The sequence below is a fragment of the Carassius auratus genome, chromosome 35 (assembly GCF_003368295.1).
Source record: "Carassius auratus strain Wakin chromosome 35, ASM336829v1, whole genome shotgun sequence".
Taxonomy (NCBI): Eukaryota; Metazoa; Chordata; class Actinopteri; order Cypriniformes; family Cyprinidae; genus Carassius; species Carassius auratus.
Genome location: NC_039277.1, coordinates 15,750,718 through 15,776,413, shown reverse-complemented (window position 1 = coordinate 15,776,413; position 25,696 = coordinate 15,750,718). Strand labels below are relative to the sequence as shown.

The 25,696-nt window shown below is 37.2% G+C and overlaps 2 protein-coding genes and 1 long non-coding RNA gene across 4 annotated transcripts; 2 read left to right on the top strand and 1 right to left on the bottom strand.

Moving 5' to 3' along the window:
* Nucleotides 1-889: 889 nt before the first annotated feature.
* Nucleotides 890-6,737, top strand: LOC113054610 (uncharacterized). The gene is made up of 3 exons (XR_003277403.1): nt 890-1,129; nt 3,879-4,015; nt 5,002-6,737. It is a non-coding gene; the product is annotated as an uncharacterized LOC113054610 (long non-coding RNA).
* A 4,602-nt stretch (nt 6,738-11,339) lies between these two features.
* On the bottom strand, nt 11,340-17,017 carry LOC113054597 (arrestin domain-containing protein 3-like). The gene is made up of 8 exons (XM_026220256.1): nt 16,538-17,017; nt 14,554-14,635; nt 14,323-14,470; nt 14,110-14,212; nt 13,733-13,989; nt 13,492-13,648; nt 13,098-13,240; nt 11,340-13,006 (listed from the first exon to the last, which is right to left on the bottom strand). Exons 1-8 carry the CDS (start codon nt 16,815-16,817, stop codon nt 12,938-12,940), a joined length of 1,239 nt encoding a protein of 412 aa, XP_026076041.1. The 5' UTR covers nt 16,818-17,017; the 3' UTR covers nt 11,340-12,937.
* A 4,761-nt stretch (nt 17,018-21,778) lies between these two features.
* LOC113054598 (nuclear receptor subfamily 2 group F member 1-B-like) lies at nt 21,779-25,483 on the top strand. 2 transcript variants are annotated; one of them, XM_026220258.1, is made up of 3 exons: nt 21,779-22,626; nt 23,258-23,782; nt 24,960-25,483. In XM_026220258.1, exons 1-3 carry the CDS (start codon nt 22,221-22,223, stop codon nt 25,232-25,234), a joined length of 1,206 nt encoding a protein of 401 aa, XP_026076043.1. In that variant the 5' UTR covers nt 21,779-22,220; the 3' UTR covers nt 25,235-25,483. The 2 variants fall into 2 exon arrangements, with proteins under 2 accessions (XP_026076043.1, XP_026076042.1); XM_026220257.1 differs by having other exon boundaries at nt 23,255-23,782.
* Nucleotides 25,484-25,696: the final 213 nt, after the last annotated feature.

Below are 25,696 nucleotides of genomic sequence, written 5' to 3'. Positions count from 1 at the left end.
ATCCTGTGACGTGCATGAGCTGTACTAATTAACCTCATAGAAAAACTCATAGGGTGAAGAGTTAACTTAATCTGACATACTGACTTCAGGAAAAACAAACCACCATGGAAGCATGCTTACTTGCAAAAAATGCACATGCAAAAATTAAAAACAAAGAAAATGGAAACATGCAAAACACGCTTGCAGGATTTAATCATTAAAGTGGAATGCAGCAAAACCTGCTTTCATGTTTTGGCTGAACTTGCAACTGGCCCCTGAACAGTCTGTTACCATGACGACAAAGATTACCTCCGGGCAACCGTTGACAGTTGATAGGTGTCCTGTTAAAAAAACAACAGAATTGTTCACAGACTCAATAATCATTAGGCTACTCACACACACAAGGTGTGAGCGGTTGCTGGCAACTCAGCTTTTTCACAATTTCCATGATCACAAGCTGATCTCTTGCATGCACGCCGACTGAAGGAAGAGGGTTTCGGAAAGTACATGATGTCTTGTCTCGAAAGAGAAAGCATAAAGTCTGAGTTCTGATAGTACTAGTGCACACAGTGACAGACCACTGCTGGAGTTTTGTACTAGAACAGAGTCTGTGTATCCCAATGTTCCTATTGGACGGTGCTGGTCATGTGTCAGTCCATTCATTTCATTAGCCTACTTGTGACAGTCAGTGCAAGGATCTCAGGACCCTCGAACGTCTGGAACATCTGGACTAGCTTGTGTTTTGCTAGACTGTTGTGATGTTGTGTATTAACTAAAATATCTATCTATCTATCTATCTATCTATCTATCTATCTATCTATCTATCTATCTATCTATCTATCTATCTATCTATCTATCTATCTATCTATCTATCTATCTATCTATCTATCTATCTATCATTTTAAAAATATTTCCTAGTATGGCTGTGTTCCACCAGTCATTTGAAGCACACTACTACGTTTTATTTAGCCTAAAACAGTTTTATAGAGTGTTGTAGTGCACTGCTTTGTAAGGCATCTGTGGGGGAGCTATGACTGGCTCATTCTGAACAAAAGCAGATGAGGAACTACTGTGATGCTGCTGAGGCTGGAGCTATCTAGTTCAGACCGGCGGCTGGGTGCTGCCTTCAGCACTGAAGGGCTCTTTGAAGGTGGGAGGGTTTTTTTTTTTTCGTCTGTGTGATTAATTTAGGGAAGACAGCCTTCGGAGGTTTCACAGCTGCTGTTGTAAGAGATAATTATACGACGTACTGCTCTGAGATGGAGGAAGTCATTGACAAAACTCTGTGACTGCTTTTTAATCTGCCTATTATAAAGGTTATAGAAATGTGTTACACAGATACGTTAGTTAGAAAGGTTGATTTGTCCTGTAGATACAGTATATGTCCTGGAATATATATAATAATATAATATTAAATTATTATAATTATTAATATACAGTATGCATACAAATTAAATAATTATATGCCGTTTATAATATTTAATATTATATTAATATACAATATTTAATGATATTTTAATACATGCGATTACTGCATGATAAAAATATATACTATATAATAAAAAGTCTTTGCATAAAATCATCTTCCAAATGTTTACATTTTAAAATTGTTTGAATATATTTTTTTTGTTTGATGTTCAATTTAAGATGTAATCAATGGTTGTCAAGTACTTAAAAGGACTAGCATTATTAGTCTATCCTACTGATTCATTGTGTTACGTGGTGGGAAAACCAGAGTTACAGTAAGTACAGTACATCTTACACTGCTTTAGCTCCTCCCCAAATACCTGTTCTTTCAGCTCAGTGGTGGCGTGATTCTAGACACACCCCCTCATTGTTGTTGCATTCTCATTGGATGATGAAGACAATGTGTCATGCAGCCGTGCAGTTGATGGTGCATCAGGTATTTAATGTCTAATTTTAATGTGTAATATACATTTAAATGGATAAAAAGTTTTTTACAAACACTTTATGTGAGGTCACATAAAAGCTCCTTCAGAAGCCGTTTTTATCCAGACATAGGAGGGACGTGTGACTTCACAGGGCCGTCCGCTGCAGTAATAATCATGTGGAGATGTTTTTCTTGTGGCAGAAGGTTAAAGACCACATGCGCTCATGTGGCTTCTCGCTTGTTTTCTCTCGCTGAGAAAGAAGGAAAGGCAGATGTTGTGTGTACACAATTCCAAATCATGACGCCACAGGAGATCCTGGGATCTGGCCAATCTCTCCCGAAGCCAGGAAAAACAGACCAGTTGTTCTGGTGCCATCTGACCGACCTTCTGTGATAGCTCAGGATGGTGAAAACTGCATTCGGGTGCAAAAACCTGCATTTGTGCAAAATGAGTGTGTTTACATAGAAAGCAAAATACTGATGCAGCAGTCAAGGCCTTTAGTGCCCAAAAGTGAATCAATCTAGTATTAGAGGAGTCCAGTATGGAAGCTTGTGACCATCCAATATATATTAAAATAATAATAATTAAATAAATAAAAAGGTAATTGTGATACTTTATCTTAAAATTATCTTAAAATATGTCATATTACTGAAGCAAATAGAGCTGTGAATATGATTTTATGTTGACTTTAACGCAAAGGATAGTAACTTTGCTCTGAATCATTTTGTAAAATCTGCCAAATAGGTCAGAAAGTTTTGAATCATCTGGTTGCTTGTCAGATAATTATTTGGGAGTGATTAAAGAAGAAGTAAAGCATATGAATGAGGGGAAAAAAAGGTTTAGATGATTGCCAGACAGGGAACAGCTCAGTAATTGGCACAAAATGGTCATCCAATATCCGTATCACAGAACGGAACAACCCGACCTCAAAAAGGTGAACATCAGGAGGTTGTGTTTGCATGCAAAAGACTTTCTTGCAAACAGGGAAGTAAATCAGAACTTTGGAAACATTCTGACAATGCTCTCTCAAAGTTATGAACAAACGTTCTTCCATTTATGTTAACAAAATACTACCTTTACTTGTTTCAGAATGTTCAGAGAACATTAAAAAGTAACGGAATGAATGTTGCCTTACTGTAACATTTGCATTACCAAGAAATTTTGAACATTCATCCTAATGACTTCAAATGAAAAATGAATGATCCACATACTTGTGTACTTCTTGATGATTTGTAGATTTGTGCTGAAACATTTGATCCATTCAACATACTTATTCTGACCTGTACGTATTAAAATATATAAAAGAATAATGTATGTGAGCATACAAAATTGTATTATATTTTAAATGATTAAAAACGTATTGCTGACAAATGGATAAAACCTAGTGGTTTGAAGGATAGAGGGAAATATTGGTAAAGATTTCAAATGACAATTAGTATTTTGGGCCTCCACTGTGATCCTTGATGCCATCTAATGATTCTGGAACATGTTTGAATGACTTTTCTTTTTTGTTTTTCTTCTTCTTTTTTTTTTGTAAATCACAGTAAATTATATGATAGTCATTATTTTATGCTCAGAAAAAAAAACAGGACACATTCTAATGCACGAAAAAATAAATAAAGCTTCATTAAACTTTTGTTTTGATGCTTGAAAACCCCTTTTCATCTTTAACCCTTGATGAACACTTGAGAGGGACTTTAAGAAAATGTTCTCAGAACATCTGTTTCTTAGCTGGGTTGCTTAAAGGTTACACATTATACCCTCAATACACACGTTCTGTATAAAATAAAAAAAATCATATAAATATAACAAATTCAAGCAAGCATCTCCTGGCATGAGTGCAGATGCATGTACATCTCTGACGTATTGTTATCTTGTGAGAGTATGGTGCACAAATTCTGTGTGATGTGAGAAAGAAGCTGATGCTCGGTAATAGGATATCTGGTTTGAGTCGGTTTGTTTTTTTGCCCTGAAATAAACCTGCTTTGTTTTGTGTCATTCACACAGGTGTGAAGCTCCTCCCCCTATCCCACTTGGCTCGGTGCACTTAACGCCTGCCCGCTGCTTCACAGCAGAACAAGATGTTCTCTCGATTACTCCTGCTGCAAAAAAGGAACAACCGCTTTCACTTTCTGTTGCTGCTGGTATGTTTTTTTAAGGCTGTGAGTGCTGAGATCAGCAGTGCGGGTATGGTTCAGGGCATCTGGTTCACGACAAGGTTTACAAGAGAAAAAAATATTCTAGACTTCTTCCACTTTTTCTTGTGGTTATAAGTAAAGGATACTGTAAAACCAGCCATGATTATACAGATCTTGCATGAAAAAATTAATAAAACTTCCAAAATTGCATAAAAATGTATGACTTTCCCAAAATGTGCATAAAAACACCTGCTTTTGGTGGATTAAAAAAAATATATATATATTTTTACAAAAAGCCTATATATGTGCTTGTGCATAAAAGGCCATCTAAATCAATTGCTCAGAGAAAATAAAATAATGATAAAATATTTTATCATCAGACTATAATCATATAACATCTGAAATTTTTCTTTGGTCTTACAAATGTTTGGCTACTACCAATCTCTAGAAATCTATAATTATGGCAGTATGTAATTTTTAATTATTAAAGGGGCAGTCATTCCAAATCTGTATTTATTTCTTCGGCTGAACACAAAAGAAGATATATTGGAGAATATTGATAACCAACCATTTTTGTTTTCCATTGTATTTTTTGTCTATGGAGGTCAGTGGGAACTGAAACTGTTTGGCTAACAACATTCTTCAAAATACCTTTTTTATATAATTTTTTAAATATATTCATTTATTTATTTGACAGATATTTCTGAACCTGGTATTATGAGCAATCACAATGACCTATATATACAAAAAAAAAAAAAAAAAGGTTTTGCTTACATGTCTGTGTAAAGTGTGGGCATGTGGTTGCATCTGCAAAATGGCTTAAATTGCTTACAGCAGCTTTAACACCTGCAGCATTTCAATCTTGCACAGCTGATTTCAGAAAACATAAACATCATCAGGATATTGTGGCATCAGAGTGCTAGTAAAATGTGCATTTAAAGGACAACAACAGTATTGAGAATAACATCTGTGTTTCTGTCTGACGCACACAGAGGTACATAAAATCAGAGATGGCCAAAGAAGATTATCACCCGCTCTGACATCCAATCCACAACCAGCAGCTGCCCTCACGGCCTCATGATTCAGTGCAGAACACTCTTGATTGAACCAAGTCAGGCATTTAAGAAGTCTGGAGGTAGCAGCCCTCACTCATAAGTAAAATAAGTGTGTGTGATGTGTCTTTAATGGGAGCTTTCACCACATGCTCAGACAAAAAAACTAATTAAAGGCAACACGGTGCATTAGTAAATGGAGTCTTGAATGAAATAGATCACCCAAAAATGAAAACTGGATGACAATGTGCTCACCCACAGACTATACAGGATATAGATGAGTTTGTTTCTTCATCAGAACAGATTTGGAGAAATGTAGCATTCCATCACTTGCTCACCAATGGATCCTCTGCAGTGAATGGGTGCCGTCAGAATGAGAGTCCAAACAGCTGATAAAAACGTCACAATAGTCCACAAGTAATCCACACCACACTACTCCAGTCCATCAATTAATGTCTTTAAACTGTGTGTTTGTAAAGAAGCCCATCAGTAAATTTTAAATATGGCTCCATCATTTTTACCAAATATTTGCAAGAAAAACAGACACGTCCAATTCAGACAGGACTGAAAATGTCTGCTCAACAAATGAACCTAACTGCCTCATAGATGATAAGCTCTGTCTAAATAGGAGTCACTGAATGTGAAACTGTAACTACACTTTACTATTGATTTCTCACAGCGGATCGATTTCTTACAGACAATTTACTGAAGCTAAAACTCTCTCTTGAGAGAAGCACATAAATAAACATTCGCACTAATGAAACTGCACTTTCTCCAGTCTTTCATTTGTTTAAACTTTCCATGTAGGCAGCATTTTCACAGGCAGTTCCTTCCCTGTTCCACCATTTGAAGATCATTGTCTGTAAAGTGCATGCAGCACTGTTTGAATGAGGCTGCACTTTGATATTTTGAAACGATGTCTCCTGCTCAGCGAAGAGCATAAGGAGCTGTAGGCCTCAATCATATATCTAAGACAGAAAGTTTGTTCTTGTGAAAGGTGCCGATTCGTGTCATTTCCTGTTTTAAGATATGAGAGCGTCTGAGAGAAAGGATATGTGTTTTTTTTACCCCTCACTGTCTTTGTTGAGATTCTCTCGTCTCCTCACAAACAGGGATTCCTTGCTGAAAAATCCAGCTAAAACCAGCAGTTTTAAAAGCACCAGTCGGTGGAACTGGTTTTGACCTCAAAGCCATCTTGGAGTATAGCATTTCTCACCAAGACAGTAAAAACAGCAATATTGTGGAATATTTTAACAATTTAAACTGTTTTCTAATTGAACATCCTTTCAAATATAATTTATTCTTATGATGGCAAAGCAGAATTTTCTGTATCGTTATTCCAGCCTTCAGAGTCGCATGATCCTTCAGAAATCATTCTAATATGCTGACTTCAAGAAACATTTCTTATTATTGTCAAAGTTAAAAGCAGTTGTGCTGCTTAAATAAACAGTACATTGAAATATCAGTTACAAAATCATTCTGATGGGTACTTCTGTTTTCTTTCCAAATGTCTATTTTTAGGGTCTGTAAGCTTTATGGCAGCGACTTCTTCTTTTTTAACGGCAGTTGGCATCCATATTATTGGTGCATTACTGCCCCCTTTTGTTCCGGAGTGTGGATCAGTCACAACAGATCCCAAGTCACATAAAACTACATACAGTTGCTTTAATATTTATTTCAGGATTATTTAATAAAGTTCAAAAGAACGGTATTTATTTGAAATTAAAATATCTTTTGTAACATTAGAAATGTATTAACTGTCACTTTTGCTCACTTCTAATGTGTCTTTGCTGAATACAATAATTTCCTTAAAAAAAAATAATAATAAAATATCAATCCTACTGACCCCAAACTTTGTAAGGCTTGTGTATTTATTACTGATTTACAACCCACTGAAACAAAGAAACTACACATTTCTATTTTTCACCTGTTTTTGTGGGCTAGGTCTAATTCAAAATACTTTACAAGAATTACAAGAATCGAATCTGTTTAATCTGTTATCACAAATTATTTCATAACTAATTGTAATCACATCCTCATTTCTTAAGTCTGTTCTAAAGATTGTGACGCAATGATTTTTTGCTTTACTTTGGTGAAATCTGGTTGGTTTTGAATGTTAACAGTTCAAAATATCGCTTTTATCACATTTTTACATTGGCATTATTTGATGACATTATAAATATAAATTAAACACTAACTTTTGTTATTCAGTTATTCAGGTGTAAGTACGTGCAGTGATGTTTTTCTCTTATCATTTCTTATGAATGTGCTAGTTTGAGTTCAATATTAATTTCAAATAACCCTAGGGCATCTTTATCACTCAAACTTGACATGCCAGCGATTGACTGCAACAAATACCAACTTGTACCTATCCTGTATGTCATATCCTGCAGTGACATGTTTTCAGACGGGTCTTACTGAAGTGGAACATGTCACAGACCAGTGCTACAGTGAACCCATCCAAAGCGTTTCAGCATTCAAGCTTCCATCACACCTTCATGGGCTCTTTTCTCATGGACCTGCGGTTGTCGGAGGCTTCCGTTCCCTTCCGTTTTGCTGTTTATCTGTTAGAGTTAGTTTGACACAAGGTCATCGTTCACATTTAAGAGGCATGCTAAAAGTCATCCAAGAGCTGGTTTGGAAGCGTTCTGTTCTGCTGCCAAACCACAAGCTGTCATCAACTCTCTGCAGTGACTGTTTGCAAAGTCTAAAATGGATCTGAAGCCTGCAGCTTTTTGACATATGCCTGCTGTCTAGATTACAGACTACTGCTGTACGTTCAGTCGAAGCTGAACGGTGGACATCTGATATCTCACTCACACACCAGTACAGCCTCTGCAACTACAGATGCAGCAGAACTGTTGCTGCCACATTACAATCATATCCAAATGTCACATTAGTTAGAACACTAATGTTCTGTGGTTTCATCTATCGTTTTTTATAACTTCTGGACCCCTCCGGTTTGGATGACGTTTGACAGGACATGTGTGTGATATATTGACACAGTGCTGGCTTATGTGACATTTAGATCATAAATCAACATCGTTTTGTGTGTATGTCTGGCGTACCAGTCATTGCTGAGCACAATACAAAATTAACCAGCATTACATAACCTTTTCTAAAGCAATCAGGTGTATTTCTCAGAGGACGTGTTCACGAAAATTAGCATTATTAAAAATATCAATCAAATTTGGTTAACCACACAAGTTACCCTGAACAAATAAAGAATGTGTTTATACAATAAGAAAATAGCACGGACGGATGGACAGAGAGATATAGATAGATTACTGTTTTTATGGGAAAACAGCAAAGATGCACAGTCAAAGCAGACATGAGCAATTTGGGTTGGCTGAATGGATGGATCAGGTTAAAATAAGCTCCTGTAAAAGTCAATGAAGCCGGATTGAACTGGCCAGATCTGTAAGACGAGAGAGCCGTGGACACTGATAGTACGGCCCGCACTCCCTGTGAACTCTTCACAGCCCTTCACTTCACAGCACACAGCCCTGAATGTGCCCTGATAAAATATTTCAACACTCCCAAGTATGTGTGTCGAGAAGCAAGCGCACACGCAGAGCTATTACGTTGCTGCTGAGGCCGCCTCCATCAGAGACCAGTCCAAACCAGTTCTTGTTTAACACTGGCACAGTGGCCGCCCTTGTATCAACAACTGCAAGCAAGCGAGTCAGACTTGCACGCAATGTCACTAGATTTAATACAAACATGACTCATTTGCATGGTGTGTCAAAGGTGCCAGAAACAAAGAATTATTGTTGCCTTTGCTTTTTTTACTGCTTAATGTTTAATCATTTTGAAAGCACTGATATGAGAACTTGACAAGTCTTTACTTTACTTGTTGCAGTTTATTATTATTATTATTATTATTATTATTATTATTATATTTATATATATATTTTACTTTAGGCTATTATTATTATTTTACTTTATTTATATTCTTTCTTTCTTTATTTGCATTTAGTTTAATTCAACAAAAATATCAAAAGACTAAATAAAAATATAAGATTTATATACATTTTACATTTATGCTAGGCTTATTTTTTTTTTTTTTGATGGGTCACGGACATACTAAAGGCAAATTATAGAATGTGTATTAGATATTATAAATATAATAATATTATTATTATATTTAAAAATATATTTATTTTATATTTATATAGTCATAAACTCTTAATGTCGAGTTTATGACTATATAAGTTAAAAATACGTGTGTGTAATCCTTCTAGAAACTTTGTGAAGGTGGCAGCCAATCAGGAGCTGATCTGGCGCTCCTCCACCAATGGCATTTCAGAATGTCTGTTAAAGGAGGCGGAGCATGCATTGCTGACCACTGGTTACACTGACTCAGCTGAAAGTCGGGGTGTGCTGCGTGTCATTACTGACCCCTCTGGCAGCACCGTCACTGACTGACTGACAATCCCTGACTCGCAGAGCACGTCCCTTCTTAGAAACATGTCCCGCCGCTTCTGGCATAACCTTACAGTTATGAAAGTGTCCTCCATGCATATTTAGATCCATGACATTATGTAAGAGGGGAATGAAGCTTCACACTCACGTCAGTGTTTGCACCTGTTGCGAATGAAAAAAGCACCAATATCATAGATGAATTATATTTGTTTTAGGGCTTCTTTGTAGGTAGCTAGGTTTAAACTGGAAAAAAAAAAAATCTTGGAAGAAATCCAAACATTCAAAACATTCATTCTTTCGTCTGCTTGTCTAGACTCTGGTAGGCTATATGTTCTCTTCACTAGTCTTTTTGATATGTGTTGAAGCATGTATGGCGGGTTAAACCCTGCACACAGAGCGCAGATGACGCAAGCTAATTGTTTTCCACAGGTTAATCCTGCAGTGCAGTAAACACCTGCCACACACACACACACACACACACACACAGCCTGTCACAGGTCTTTTCAAGTTCATCACCTAAAGTAGGCTACATATCTGGAGACACCTGAATTATTATTTTTTTATGTTTTTGTCTCTTATGGTCACCAAGGCTGCATTTATTTGCTCAAAAATACTGTAAAAAGGGAATATTGTGAAATATTAAATGTAAAATTTAAAACAACTTTTTATATTTGAATATATTTTAGAATGTAGTGATGTCCAAGCTGAATTTTCAGCACCATTCCTCCAGTCTTTAGTGTCACATGATCCTTCAGAAATCATTCTAATATGATGATTTGCTGCTCAAGAAACATTTCTTATTATTATGAATGTTTTAAAATGTTTTATGGATACACTAAACTTTTGACTGATTATTAGGTACGTAGTCAAGTCCAATAAAGTCCAGTTGCAGAATTTTATGTTGTTTGTTTCAAACTTTTAGTTCCCATTGTGTCACCTACATATACTGTATACTCACATATGCAAATGTGTACTAAAATTAATTTGTTTAATACTCTATTTAATCCTAGTGATTAATCTTCTGATGTATATCTTAATTTAATTGACATTTCCAGCTGTAAACCTGAGCTTTTTACACTCCATTTACAGCAATAAGCTCTAATGAGCTGAAGAGATCCAGTTTTATCCCTGACCAGCAGAGGGAAAGTAGGTTAGTGGTCCACTTACAGCTCTTGGGAGCAAACATCTGCTCCATTTGAGTCTGGGAGGAGGAGTGGAAAATATGAAGTGTTCCTAGCGCACATGAGGCCAGTGTAAGCACAGACAACGAACTCCTTGTGCTACGTCAGCATCTGGTCCTTGGATGGCCTGTCTGCTGGAATGCCAAGAGGACAGACAGGAAAAGACATTTCCTCTGAAAGGAAGTCAATGCCTGTGAAGCCAACTGAATGCACTGAAGTAGAATCATATAAATACATTCACAAATTTTCAACTTTAGAGGTTGTACAAATTAAATGCAAACAAAATGTAAATTCTGGTGGTGAAATGTTCCACAATGAAGCCTGTCAACACTGCCAACTGGTTAAAGATCTCGCCTTGGGATATGTAACACCTGTCTGTCTATATAGGCTTCGTGTTGTTTTACATTTAATCCCATCAGGTTTCACAAACCTGGGTCACAATTCTAGACACGGCAGAGCACATGATGTAACCGCCGTCTCTGGATCTTTTTTGTTCTTTTGACATGAGCATTAGGCAATAGCCTCGACTATGATATACAACCTCATTTCCATTTTTTTTTTTCCATATTTGTGTTTGCCAAATATGTCATGCTCTCTTGTGTAAATTGATGTTCTTGTTCCAACAAGTTCAATTCAGTTCTAACAAATAATAAAATAAAAATTCAACTTTAGTTGTTGTATAAAATGGCATATTTATTTGAACCGACTGGAGCAAAAACAGACAAACATACAGACAACCTACAAAATGATACAAAAGTTAGAAACAAGCCGAGAATACTAAACTGTGGAAACACACAGCAGATATTGCACCATTCAATTTGGGAGTTAGCTTAATACCCAGATCACCCATCAACCCTTGAAATGGAAAAAAATGGAAGCTAGTTTAATTAGCTCTGGACCAGCCTGACTGAAGCTTCCTATATGCAGTATGCATTTCAGATTCAGTCTCTATGAGGGTTCTTTGATTCCCTGTAAGTGCATGTTTGAGAATGTTCTTGTAGTATCTGAAGTAAAACACTCAAAAGACGAAACAAAACTGCAACAATTTTTACCATGACCCAACACAAACATCAAGGTAAGGATGCATACAGTTCACAAAAAGTACATAGTCCCTTTTTAATAGGTACATGTCAGCACAGCGCACAAATTCAGCCATAAACTGATTAAAAACAAACATGGTTTTTGTGCCAAGGCCACAAAGATTGATTCATTAGTCTAAGGTTGTCTGTTAACAGCAGATTTATGTAAACAAACATGCCTAGAATCACATATAAACGTCAGAGCATATGTTTGTCAAGCTTCGGTATGCACTTTGAATGCAACTGATGAAAAGTGCTAATTGTCTTTAAACAAAAAAAGGCCTATGCCAACAAGCCACAGGCAGAGGAGTACATAAAAAATAAAAGAATATGTCCAAGAGTCTAGTTAGCTATTAGTTGCACATATAGTACGCGGTTCTAAACGAGTTTTGGAGTGCGGTTCTCTGCGTAACTCGTAACAGTGAGAATATTAGGACTGATTCAGGAATGTCTTCAGGAATCTCGAGGAGTGTCCTCTTCATTCGCCATCAATGGTCTCTTTTCTTTTGCCACTTGAATCAGTGCCATGTTCAGGTTGATGCTCTCGCAGTTTCTTTCAAGCAGAAAGGCAACGTGGCATGTCAGAATCCTACCCATAATGCTTTCGAGCAGGTATTGATGTATCCACATCTACAGTTTCTGACGTTCTTAAAACGCTTCTTAAAAAGAAAATCAATGTGGTAAAGCCACTTCTTCGAAGTTGAGAAATGACAAACAATTGACAAAAAGACAGTCTGTCATTATTCTGTTGGGAGTGGATGCAGGATGGTTGGAGTTATTTGTTGCACCTAGTACAATGATCACCGATAAATCTTCGAGATGATTCGGTCTAATCATTCAAATAAGTGAAGAATCACATCCAGAACAAGGCTGGAGATGTTTGGACACCATTCTTGCACTAAGTGGTGTTGCGTTTAGTCCATTTTGGTGTCAAGGGCACAGTTTTACTCCGACAAATCTTGTCTGTACCCCTTTCACCAAGGATGGAGGGGGAAGGGAATCACTCAAGATCTTCAGTGGATTTGAGTCCACTGAGCTGGACTCGACCTGGATTGGGAGTGTTTCCTGGTGGATATCCATCTGCATCACCAAGATGGACGCTCATGTCTCCTCACGGAGAAAGAACAAACCCCAGTTGAGGTTGTAGAGATAAGAGATCCCTGACAGCACTGGTCAGGTGTGGTCACTCCTTCAGCGGGATGGACAGGTATCTGGTCTCCTGTCCATGGTGTCGCACACCTGCTCAGGATGGGGATCAACCTATCAAGGTAGAAGAATGAGGTTACAGAATATAGGAACTCAAGTTCGCATTAGCAAGATACAAGCTACAAAGTCTGGGGACTCAATGTACCTCAGAATACAGGGGTGGAGGCTGGAAGCGGAACTCATGGATGTAAGCATAAAGTGGTCCTTCAATCTCATCCCTCACAGCTGGGAGCTCCAAGTTGTTCTGTCGCTCCTCATCGGTGATGATTTCAGAGTAGCTTGGTGGAGCTACAAGAGTTGAGGACAAAATCAACAGTTAGATCAAAAAAGACTTCCATGCTGATCGCTTCATGTCGAACAGACGTGGAAGCATCTTTGGCATCTTAATCAGTGTGGCTCAGTCCTACTCCTGGAGATCTTCCTTTGGATTTATTGGAGACTCTGGGAAGTAAACTCTGAAAGAAGGTGATCCTCAAGGAGCAGGACTGTGTACCCATAATCTAAAGGGCCTGATAAGAAGTTTAAGATTTGTGTCATACCTTCAGGTCTCTCAGGCAATCCCAACCAGCTCATAGCCATGCTGCACTGACTGCTGACAGAAGAGGTGCGACTGCCAAAGGAGTGGAGAGGAATGGTCCCGATCACCAGGGGCAGGTTCAGGGTCAAGTTGACAGCTCGAGGGATGTCCACATACACCTGTTGGGAAGCAAGAAGTTAGTTGCATGGCCGATATTGGCAAGCACTTCATCTTTTCATGAATCAAAAGGTTTGTAGACTCACCATGAGTGAATATTCCACATGGATGATGCTGCAGTCCAAAATGGAAGGCGATATTGGTGGGATCTTGAGCATCTTGCCATCCCAAGTCTCTGTCTTGCCAGATGGTAGAGGATCTCCTCGGAGGTTAGCTACGAGTTGTTTGATCTCCTTGACCTTCCCTTTGGCAAAGAAGGTTTGGGTTTGGTAGATGGCTGCCTTTGGCACGACAACACGGGAAGAGCAGTTTTCAATCTCTGCGATAATCTGGATAGACTCTCCTGTAAACACAATCAATCAAATTGACTTAATCTGAACAAGCGGCAAAATCACACAAGACTTTCAAATAAGTGGTTAACTGGTGGCTAACTGTCCATCAACAAGCAGATTTATAATCTCACCTGGAGTGTAGCCCTTCCTCTCAATTTTGGCACTTAGTGATACAGGCCCTGAGGTGCAGAACCAACAGCAAAGGGTTTTGTCCTTTGTGCCAGCCTGAGGAGACTATAGATGAAAAAAGGACAATATAAGAACCTCTAAAATCATACCACAGCTCAAGCAAACATTCTGTTTTACATTGTAAGGTGATTAGGCTTGAAATGCTTTTATCTTACCAGTAACAATGGAGTGTTGATGTCAATGTGCTCAAAGACGGTGAACTCCTTCTTGGTTTTCATGGGCAGGAGCCATGGTCTATGAAGCTCTGCCTTCACCCAGTACCGCACACTACCATGTTTACCTTCAAAGGAGGTCGCCAAAGGCCTGGAAAGAGGAATGAAAAAATTATGTAAGTATTTCAGTTGATACCTTATATATCTGTATAATCAGGCAAGAGATTTACTTACATCTGGGGCAGTTCGAAGCTGAAGGGAAACTCGTGTCGCCCTGAGTGAAGAATGGTGAAGCCTTCATCGCAGCTGTCATCATCTAAAACAAAGGAGAATAAAATTCGATATACCAATATACCATACCTGTAATATTCCTCAAGAGCCCTAAACACAACACAAAGACAGAGATACGACCCACATGGTCTTAATTTTTCAATGAATGAGAGAACATAACATTTTAAAACAATGTCAGCAAAAAAAATTATTCTTTTCAAAATAAAAAAGGGTGAACATATAGACCAAGTCACATCAGTGAAACCTTTAAATCTATGCACATACAAACAAAATACTAATTAAAAATGTAATGCTCTAATATATATTTAGTCCTAAATATACTAATTTGTATTAACAGTTATTGTTTTTGGTTTATTTTCTGATATTAAAGTTTTTGTTCATTCTTTCACTTTCACCTCAGCAGTTTCAACGACTTGTGTTAATAGATTTTGCCATAAATAAAAACAGGAATAATTTGTCATTAACATGTTGAAGCAGTTGTTTTCTTTCGTTGTTATTTTTAATGTGTAATTACTGTCTCTGTTCTTTTTACTGCCACCTCAGCAGTTCCACAGCCTGCTTTGAATAACTATGAGCCTGTCATTCGAAGGCAGCCAAGAGCTAGAGAAGACCAGACTGAACCGGCGCGAGCAGCATCTCTCTGCCGGATTTCCCCATGCATATATTACTAGGCGGCTCATGATTGGCTGAACCGGAATGCTTTTCCCTTGAATACGCCTCCATAAGGAAGCCACATGTGTACTGTAGCGTGGTTTAGGTGTAAAAGAAGAGACACGTTTAAAAAATACGCAAGACGCAAATAAATAAAATTTTACTTCCTTTATTAGTAGAAAAGACATAATTAAAACTCCATTCAAACTTCATTCAAACTCCACTATTTTAATGGTTGTTACAGAGTACATTTAATTCAGTTTGACAAACCACACACAAAAAAAAACATACCTCAAAATATTACATTGTAGAATATAAAGGTTACATTTATGGTGACCTCATATTTTCAGTTGACATAACCAAAGTCATGCTGACCAGTGGCATGGGTAGCAAATTCACTTGTTTTTCTTGCTGTTGTAGTTGTTCTATCACAATTGACCTGGCCCAAATACTTCTAACAAATGCAGAATGATGCAGAAGGTGTAGAATGAAAATATAACATTATAATAAACTTCCAATCAGTCCTGGATTATTGCGAATAAGTTGGGTCGCAGTCTTGACACTCGGGCAAAGATATGATATCACCGGGTGGGCACACGAGCACTTCCACCAATCAGCGAAGAGATAAGATTGACTACAACCAATCAGCGAGCAGAGGCTCGGTCCGCACAACCCCCACCTCTCCACCAGTTTCTGAACAGGTTTAAACCGCTTCTAACAAAGGCTACAAACTTACGAGAACAGTATATATAAGAAACTGTAACGTATAATAAAAACATCACGTCACGATATGATTATAAAGAGAATGTGGATATGAAAATCGCTAATTACAGATATCGAAGAAACCATTTAAACTAAACGATTAACTGGTTGTTTTGGACAGAAGGGCTTGTTTATAAGCTCTTGTTCTCTAACAGACAATTTCATTTAAACATTAATTGTGCTAGGATACATTTTAAATAATTAAATATCTATTTCAAGATGATTTTTTTTTTAAATAATATTACTGGAACTCTTTAGGAGCAATGAAGACGTCGTTTCAACCAAGCATCATCTGCATAAGGGGTTCATAAGTATCGCTTTTATTTTTATTTTTCATTTGTTATACCTATGCCAATGGATTAAATCGTTCACAAAGTAAAAACTAAAAGTGGATATAGACAGAATTGACAAGCAAGCAAACAAAAGACACAGTGTAACCTAAGAAGCATCTGTCATTGTAGTCCAACAAACATCTTTCGTGAATAAAAAGTGCTGAATAAAAAATGCTCCTTACCTCGATCATGTCCAATAAGGACGTCTTTGTGGTTTAAATACTCCACTTCTTCAGTGAAATTCTGTGTGTAGGCAGTGTTGGATCCAGCATTACGTGACTCGGTCCAGCGAACTTTCGCCAGTCCCTTGGCGTGAATGTTCAAAGATTTCACGCGGATTTCTCCGGTAACTTCAACGATCACCCGACCCGAGACAGAGTCCCCACTGGCGAAGACAGGGACATTACTGTCATTGAGACAGTCGTAGCTGACAAAGAAGTTTTTCACCTTTCCGAGCACCATGGTGAAAATCTTACTAAGCTGTAAGTTATTTAAAATAAAAAGAGCAAATCATCTGTCAGATGTTTTGTATGAACCATCTAAGGTTTGTGCCGTGCAGAAAGGCTGCAGGCAGGTTCAGTGCTATACTTGTCTGTTAATCATTGAGTTTAGCTGTAACTGCATGTGAAGATGCAGCTGTATCTCTGCGCTCTGGCTCTGACTCTGCTTTAATACCTCCGCTTGGTGGAAAAACAACCGGACTGCGCATGCGCAATCGATAAGACCGCTTGCTGCTCCCTTCTTCCGCTTTCCTAAGGTCTTCACAGACTCGTACACCCAAAGTGTTTTACTAATGAACAAGAGATTGTTTTTTATTATACCTATTACATTATGATAGTATGAAATACCACATAGTGGCGTGAAGAAAAAAAAAACGTTTAAATGTGAATACAGTAGGCTATCATAGTGAAACAAAAGAAACTGGAAGTAAATAGAAAAAAAAACGGCTTCAGTCCAAATTTATAATACTTTCTGCGTTGTTGACATCCAATACAAAAGTGAACTATGTTAAATTAAATTTAAATTAATTAGAATATCATCCATTCACAGTTTCTTCCATTGCTCTTTACTGCCACCTGCCTGTTAAATGTGGTTATTGCATAATGCATCTTAATAGCATACTTTCATTTAAACTGATATCTACAGACGGAAAACTAACTTTTGCTTCAGACTTTGACAGAACAGACTAAATCTTACGTACATTAATATGTTTGCATAATGCACTGTACAAGTACAATGTAAATCATATTCTTTTGTAAGATAAATGCATAAATGTAAAATGTAAATGTAAATACAATGTGGGAATTAAGAGAAAATATTGAGGTTAAATTATGTTTCTGAAACTTTTGGGTTAGTTTTCTCATGTTTTTAAATATGACTGATGCAAAATACTACAAAATATATAATACTTCAGCTGAATAAAACAAGAAGAGTAGCTGTCATGACTAATATTATTTTAGTTTTTACATACTATTGTAGCATTTATTCATATTTTTTTTATTTTCTTCAGTTTAGTTTTAGTTTTATTAATTGTGTTATATGTTTTCAGTATTTTCATTTATATTTTTTTTAGGATTTAAATATTTATATTTAACTTTTTTAACTTCAGGTCGATTTTAAGTCATTTTGGTACTTTTTTTTGTTTGTTTTTTGTTCAGTTAGTTGCCAGTGGAACAATTCAAATGTTAATTTTCAAGTTTTTTAAGTTTACATTTGAATGTAATTACACACACACACACACACACACACACACACACACACACACACACACACACACATTCTTACACCAGTCACAAATAGGAGAAATAGAGAAAAAATAGCTAATAGAAAGTTCAAATGTTACTTAATGGTGAAAAACCTAAAAGACTCAAAGACCGATTAAATCATCTAAATTAAAACAATCTTTCCTTGGAACTGAAACGTGCATGTAAAAGTGCATATTATTTGTCAAATACTCAACAGCAGATGGCAGCAAAGCTCTATTCAAACTCGTGAACTTTTAATTATTTAAAATTACCATCATGCATTTAAAGACAACTGTTAGAGACATGCTAAAATAATAATACATTTAATTGCTCATGATACATATAATAGAAGTAAATAATACATAACTATTGCATGGTCCACGGAGGTGAAATATGGACACTACACATGTCATTTCCAATGACCGTATTTTAATTTCCCCATATATAACAGCACAAACTCTGTCATTCAGATGTAAAAGGTAAAGCATATATTCTTTTTCAAAGAAATCTGGAGCTCAAAGCCCCATTCGTTTTTTTAATATAAAGAACCTGGAACAATTTCACCAAGTAATTGATTCTATTCAGATCAATTCTCATTGGATGACCACTATAGCTCAAAAAGGCAAAGTCCTGTCATCATACTAAAACAATGGCCATGACTGAGATGATGGATCCATTTCTACCTGTCCCACTCTTCGTATTATGTAATTCACTGAATGATCTTATTAATTCCATCCTCCAGAGTCTGGACAGGTCTGCTCTCTCCGGGTCAGAGGTCACCGTTATGAGTTCAAAGGTCAAATTAAAATGGAAGACCTTACAAAACTTTGATGGAACTAGGTAGATTCTTATTATTATTATACTACTTGCTCTTAAATTAATGAAACATATATCTAATTATATTAATAAATAAAAAAACAATTAAAATTTTACTGAAGTGAAGCATCCGCACATACTGACTAAATATAGGAGAAATCAATTTTACAAATGTACAGCACTTACAGTTTTGCCAATGAATTTTAATATATCACCAATTTATTTTAGAACTTTTAATTTACTGTAATTTGTTTACTAAGTTCAGTGCCTCACCAGGGCATAATGCTTCCTTCCTTAGGGGTGGTAAAATGTGTGTGTGTGTGTGTGTGTGTGTGTGTGTGTTTGTGTGTGTGTGTGTGTTTAAGAGCCATGATGTAATGTGAAGACTCAAGTCTTTCCCACACTTGGAGAGGGATCCCTGACAGCCTGGGAAACTAAAAGCTTCCATCTGTTCAACAGGTCAACAGAGGGTCCTGTGACCTTTGACATAGATTTGTCCCCCAGTAAACATGAAGTACCAAGCTGTTGACAGAGTGGTAAACGATACAGACCAGTCCTGTGTAATCTCATCTGAGTCAGACTTATCCCATATTCTGTCGACAGCTCGTACATTTAATTGGTCAACAAAGGGGAACTAAGAACATATAGCAATGAAACACCTTCCTTAAACCAAGATTAAGGACCTGTATTTGGGTAACAGGGTTAAAAAACTGTCAATTCCCCGATGGAGTGAAAGGTCACAGGTGACATAAAACACATGAACTGAAATGAAGAAGAGACCTTTTCAAGTGTGAAAAGCCCTTGACTGTGTTTAATGGTGGTATGTTGAATTCTTAACCCTATGGAAACTCAGTCAAGGACCCTCATATGTAGACAATCAATACTCTAGTATACTGATCGCATGGCTACCTGAAACTCAAAGCTTAGTGAGTTTAAGAAGACGGCAAGTTGTTTATTTTCCTACCAGTTACCCACAGTTATTGATTCAACACTGATCAATATTTCACAATCAGTCAGGCTATCAGAAATAAATGAATTAAATACAGATCAAGGGCCGTAATGGAGGCCCTGGATTGCTTTGTATCATCCAGATGTGCTGCAGTACATTCAGTCTCAGAGATCCAGCTGCATGCATTTGGCTTCCAAATAGCTCAGTCCTTCCAGAGGTCACACATCTGCAGGTGAAAATGTGAAATGTGTTGACCTTTGACACCACCGGCTTCCCCTGAGCCTCTGTGGCCCTTTTGTTACATTTGTTACATGCGATTTAGGCACCTAAATTTATGATCCCATAGTGCAAGAATCTATTATAATATTTATTTATTATATAATATTTATATATTACTAATCTATATATTTATCTCTCTAATATATATGCATATATATATATATATATATATATATATATATATATATATACACATACATATATATATATATATATATATATATATATATATATATATATATATATTACCTTGTTTTCTTTGATAGATTAGTATGGCGCTTGAAATCCTGACAAAAAAAAAGAAGAAAAAAAAAGGATAGATAATAATGTTAAAATATCATTCTAGAACATTGTTTTTGCAGTAGTGTCCCTTCTTTTGACATATGACCCTGGGCTTTGTCCTTGTCTTTCCTCATTGTATCGCTTTAACCCTTTAACATGCGGCTCCTGCAACCTGTTCACAAACACCATGTGACTCTGCTCCATCCCCAGTCTTGAGGTCCATCAGTAACTCAAAGCAAAAATGGTGACCCTTGAACTCACTGAATTATGCATGAAGAGAATAGTTGCTGCTGAAAGTGCAATCACTGTTGTTAATAATATTTTTTAGAATAGCTGCTGCTATAAATACCTTGGTTATTTATATGTAAGGTAAAACACTGCGGATATATATGATAATTAAAAAAAAAATCTAATAGATATGACCAACCTTTGACAGTACATTAAGACAATTGTTTTGTTTTACATGTTTTCTGAAATGTTATGTTTAAATGGCAAATGATGCATTATCTAATTAAATATGCACTCATTTGCATTCATTTACAGAAAAGAAATCTAAACAGCATTGGCCAGTTTCCAAAAATCTTTTTGTTCACATATTAAACGTTTTGTCAGCTAGACAACAAAAATAAACTTTCACCATGCTATTAGTATCAGAATGTTATAATGAAAAACCTCTGTAAAAACCTTCAGAAAATAGATAGTGTTAAAACTGTAAATCAGATTAGACTACTGAAGCAGAGATTTCTTACAAGTTATGGGAGCAAAATAGGATAATATATCCAAATTGACTAGTGCATATATATATATATATATATATATATATATATATATATATATATATATAATACAAAAATAAAAAGGGTAGTGTCTTAATATATATAAAATAAAAGTCATACAATCAAAAGATATTTAATCTCTCTCTCTCTCTCTCTCTCTCTCTCTCTCTCTCTCTCTCTCTATATATATATATAAAGAGCTGGACTTTAATATAATTTTTTTCACACTAGGTGCCAGTCCTTTTATTTTTCGAGCGTTAGATTAAATTACAGCACTAGTCAATTGCAAAAGTGATAAATGATCAGATGGAAGAATGAATTCAGTAAAGATGGTAAAGATAAAAAGCGCAACCTACCGTTTTCTTTAATAGTTGAATGTTCAATCCTATTCTTATCCAATGTGAGAGAGAAATACAAATACATAAAGGTCTCAGTGTTTGCTAAAAGAGACTTGAAGCACATAATTGCATCCAGACGCCTTTGGAAGGATGTGAGCTAAATGGCCAATCAAACAGAGCTTCCGAGCTGAAAGGAGCCTCCCACTTCTGTGTTTTAATAACAGAAAGGGTCCAGAATACAAACCATTCAATGGACCACCGCTGAAGCGCGTAAGACCAAGTGAAGGTGTGGTCATTTGGATCAGCATCATGCCAAAGTTGAGTCCGTTCAGCTCTGTTCTCACGGATACTCCTGTTTTTAGTTAAAGTTGAAGTCTTCCATTCATGCTCATGTCCATCATGCCGACAGAAGGCTGCGCTACGCCGTGTCTTTGCTCTCCTCGGATCTGATTCATTTGGGGTTTCCGATTGTCTCTTTTACGCACGAAGACACCACCAGCACGGACTACCGGCGTGATTGTTTTATATCCAGTCTTGTTGTCTGACCTGTTTGGACACATGTCTCCAGTCTCATCGATGCGCTTTCCATATCTATTGGTTCTTCTGTATGGATAAAACACGACCGGCCTTCTTCATCTTGAATAATTCTACAAGACGCGTAAAAGGTTCATAGTCCAGCCATGGCCATGGTGGTGAGCGTGTGGAGAGATCCGCAGGAGGAACTGGCACCGGAGGGATCTCTGGATGATCAGAGCGGACCGGGGGGAGACCACCACCATCACCACCACGTGAGCTCAGCCGCGCACTCTCCAAACACCGGACTGCCTTCCGCGGAGGATAAAGGACAGAACTCGGCGCAGAACCAGCAGCACATTGAATGCGTGGTTTGCGGGGAAAAATCCAGCGGGAAGCACTACGGACAGTTCACCTGTGAGGGATGCAAAAGTTTCTTCAAGCGGAGCGTTCGGCGGAACTTAACGTACACGTGCCGTGCCAACAGAACGTGCCCGGTGGACCAGCACCACAGGAACCAGTGCCAGTACTGCCGCATGAAGAAATGCCTGAAAGTGGGCATGAGACGCGAAGGTGAGTGTGCAGTGGATTTCGTCATTTGTAGCATACATAAACTTGAATTTAGAAAAGAAATGGAAGAAAGAAAGATAGAGATATAAAAAGCATTTTAAAGTAATTCTGCATGTTATAATACAACCTTATTTAACCAACCTTTAAGCAAATATTTACTAAAGACTACTGAGTTAGTCTCCATTCAACCACTGAACAGGGAAAGTTGCGTTATTGCATAGGAACAGATTTCATATTAATTATTATTTTACTTCAGTGTTGTGTTTTCATGATCTATATTGATTGCACTTGCAGTTAATTGTGTAAACGGCGTGTTATAGATAGATAGATAGATAGATAGAAAGATAGATAGATAGATAGATAGATAGATAGATAGATAGATAGATAGATAGATAGATAGATAGATAGATAGATAGATAGATAGATAGATAGATAGATAGATCATCTGATTGCAGGGCATAAACTTGTAGAAAAAAAGTTACTTTTGAAAGGGTAAAGAGCCAGTGACATCATTAATACCTTTTTTTCTGAGAGTTTAATCTACCGCCTGCACAGATAAAGATAAGAAATGTGTTTATTCACGCTGTCATTTCTATGCACATTTCTTCTCCATCTACTTCTGTTTTGATAGCGGTTCAGCGAGGAAGAATGCCGCCGAACCATCCAAACCCAAGCCATTACGCGCTGACCAATGGAGATCCGCTGAATGGCCAATGCTACCTATCCGGATACATATCTCTCCTGCTTCGGGCTGAGCCATATCCAACCTCCAGATACGGAAACCAGTGCATGCAGTCGGGTAACATCATGGGCATTGAAAACATCTGCGAGCTGGCTGCTCGTTTGCTCTTCAGTGCGGTGGAATGGGCCAGGAACATCCCTTTCTTTCCTGATCTCCAAATCACGGATCAGGTGTCTCTTCTGAGACTCACCTGGAGTGAACTTTTCGTGCTGAACGCTGCGCAGTGCTCCATGCCTCTCCACGCGGCTTCTCTCCTCGCAGCTGCTGGGCTCCACGCGTCCCCGATGTCCGCGGACCGCGTCGTAGCTTTCATGGATCATATCCGATTCTTCCAGGAACAGGTGGAGAAACTGAAGGCCCTGCAGGTGGACTCCGCCGAATACAGCTGTGCCAAAGCAATAGTGCTATTCACATCAGGTAGGCCCGAATGATTCAAGATCAAGTAAAATGCGCAGTTTAGTTAGCTAATTTTTAACATAATGCTATTTGTTCCGCAAAGTTTGTTTTAATATGTCAAAAGTACCATCTGCGTACATTCAGATTTGAAGCGTGTAGGTTGATTAAAAATAGGCTAATGGTATTTCCATGATATTATAATTTTGAATAAGAATATAAAATCAGCATTACTCAATATTGCTAGTTAAATAAAATACACACACACACACACACACACACACACACACACACACACACACACACACACACACACACACACACACACACACACACACACACATATATATATATATATATATATATATATATATATATATATATATATATATATATAGCCTATTAAATATAAGCATATATATCATAGCAACGTTTTCACAACGTTTAAAGAATGTTCAAACAAAGTTTAACCCACGTAATTAAAGTTCGAGTGTTAAGCAGAGCGCGCTAAACAGAAACTCGCTAAGACTCGGGTGTTACTATAGCAACAGTACGCCGACACTGGAGTACGCGGGTACTTCGTTTCAGTAACGGGATTCATTGACATTTTTTAATTTATTATAAATGTAGTTACACACCGTCCACAAATATAAATGAAATGTTTTGTTTTGATCAAAACCGCGCCACAAGACATTTAGGTTGACCGAATGCGCCAAGAAAACAGGCTGAAGACAGAAAAGTGGACACTTTAAAAGTCACACGCTGATGTTTGTTTTGATAAAGTATAACCTGTTTTTGAAGAACAGTGAATTGTTAGTAGCCTAATATTCCAAAATAAATAAATAAATAAAATGTGCCCCAAAATGTTATTTTGAGAGGTTTCCTCTTATTATTGTTTTAATGACTCTCTAAGAAGTTTCTATTAAAGTTTTAAACATATCCTATAGCTACAAATAATGCAGCATTCAGTGTTTAATTCGTTTCGTTAATTTGTTGTATCCATCCTCCTTTGACTGAGACAATTAGATTTTCAAATTAATTAATTATGGGTTTCACTATAAGAAAACAAATGAATGCAAACGCTCTATTTACTATTTCTCTGAACCATGTTAAATATTGAAGATTTATGTAAACATGCCAGAGATGATATTCTTCTGAATGCTGTGTGTTTAATGCCTGGCTATATTCATTTTGCATGTAGATGCATGCGGTCTTTCAGACGTACCGCACATAGAAAGTCTTCAGGAGAAATCTCAGTGTGCTCTGGAGGAGTATGTGAGGAGTCAGTACCCGAGCCAGCCCACACGCTTCGGCAAGCTGCTGCTGAGGCTCCCCGCGCTCCGGATGGTGTCCTCCACCGTCATAGAACAGCTTTTCTTCGTTCGGCTGGTGGGTAAAACGCCCATTGAGACCCTCATCAGGGATATGCTGCTATCTGGGAGCAGTTTCAACTGGCCCTACATGTCCATTCAGTGAGAGGAAGATGGAGATGGGGACATTTGGTGAGCATTTACAGACATAAAAAACTAAACAGTCACGGAGGACGCAGAAACTCTCTCTTAAGTGTCGGTTTATATAGCAATGATATTCGTGAAAATGTGAAGATCTTTACTCTCTTTCTCATGATCTCTGATTTGAACAGTACACGTGCTATAAAAAATACTTTATAAGATAACTTTTGATTCATTTATTCAACAATTTAATTGTCCAATTTATTTGCTTTTTTTTTTTTTTTGAACGAGGGGATATGCATTGATCCAAAATAACAGAAATAACTGGGTAAAACTTGAGATAAAACACGTTTGTTCTAGCTGAGAAGCGGACACAATGAATTTAACATTTATTTATTTAGCTGTATTTATTTTTCTGCTCATCAACTTCCTGTATACATGATCGAAACAATCAACCACAGCACTTAAGGTTATACTTTTCTGGGGC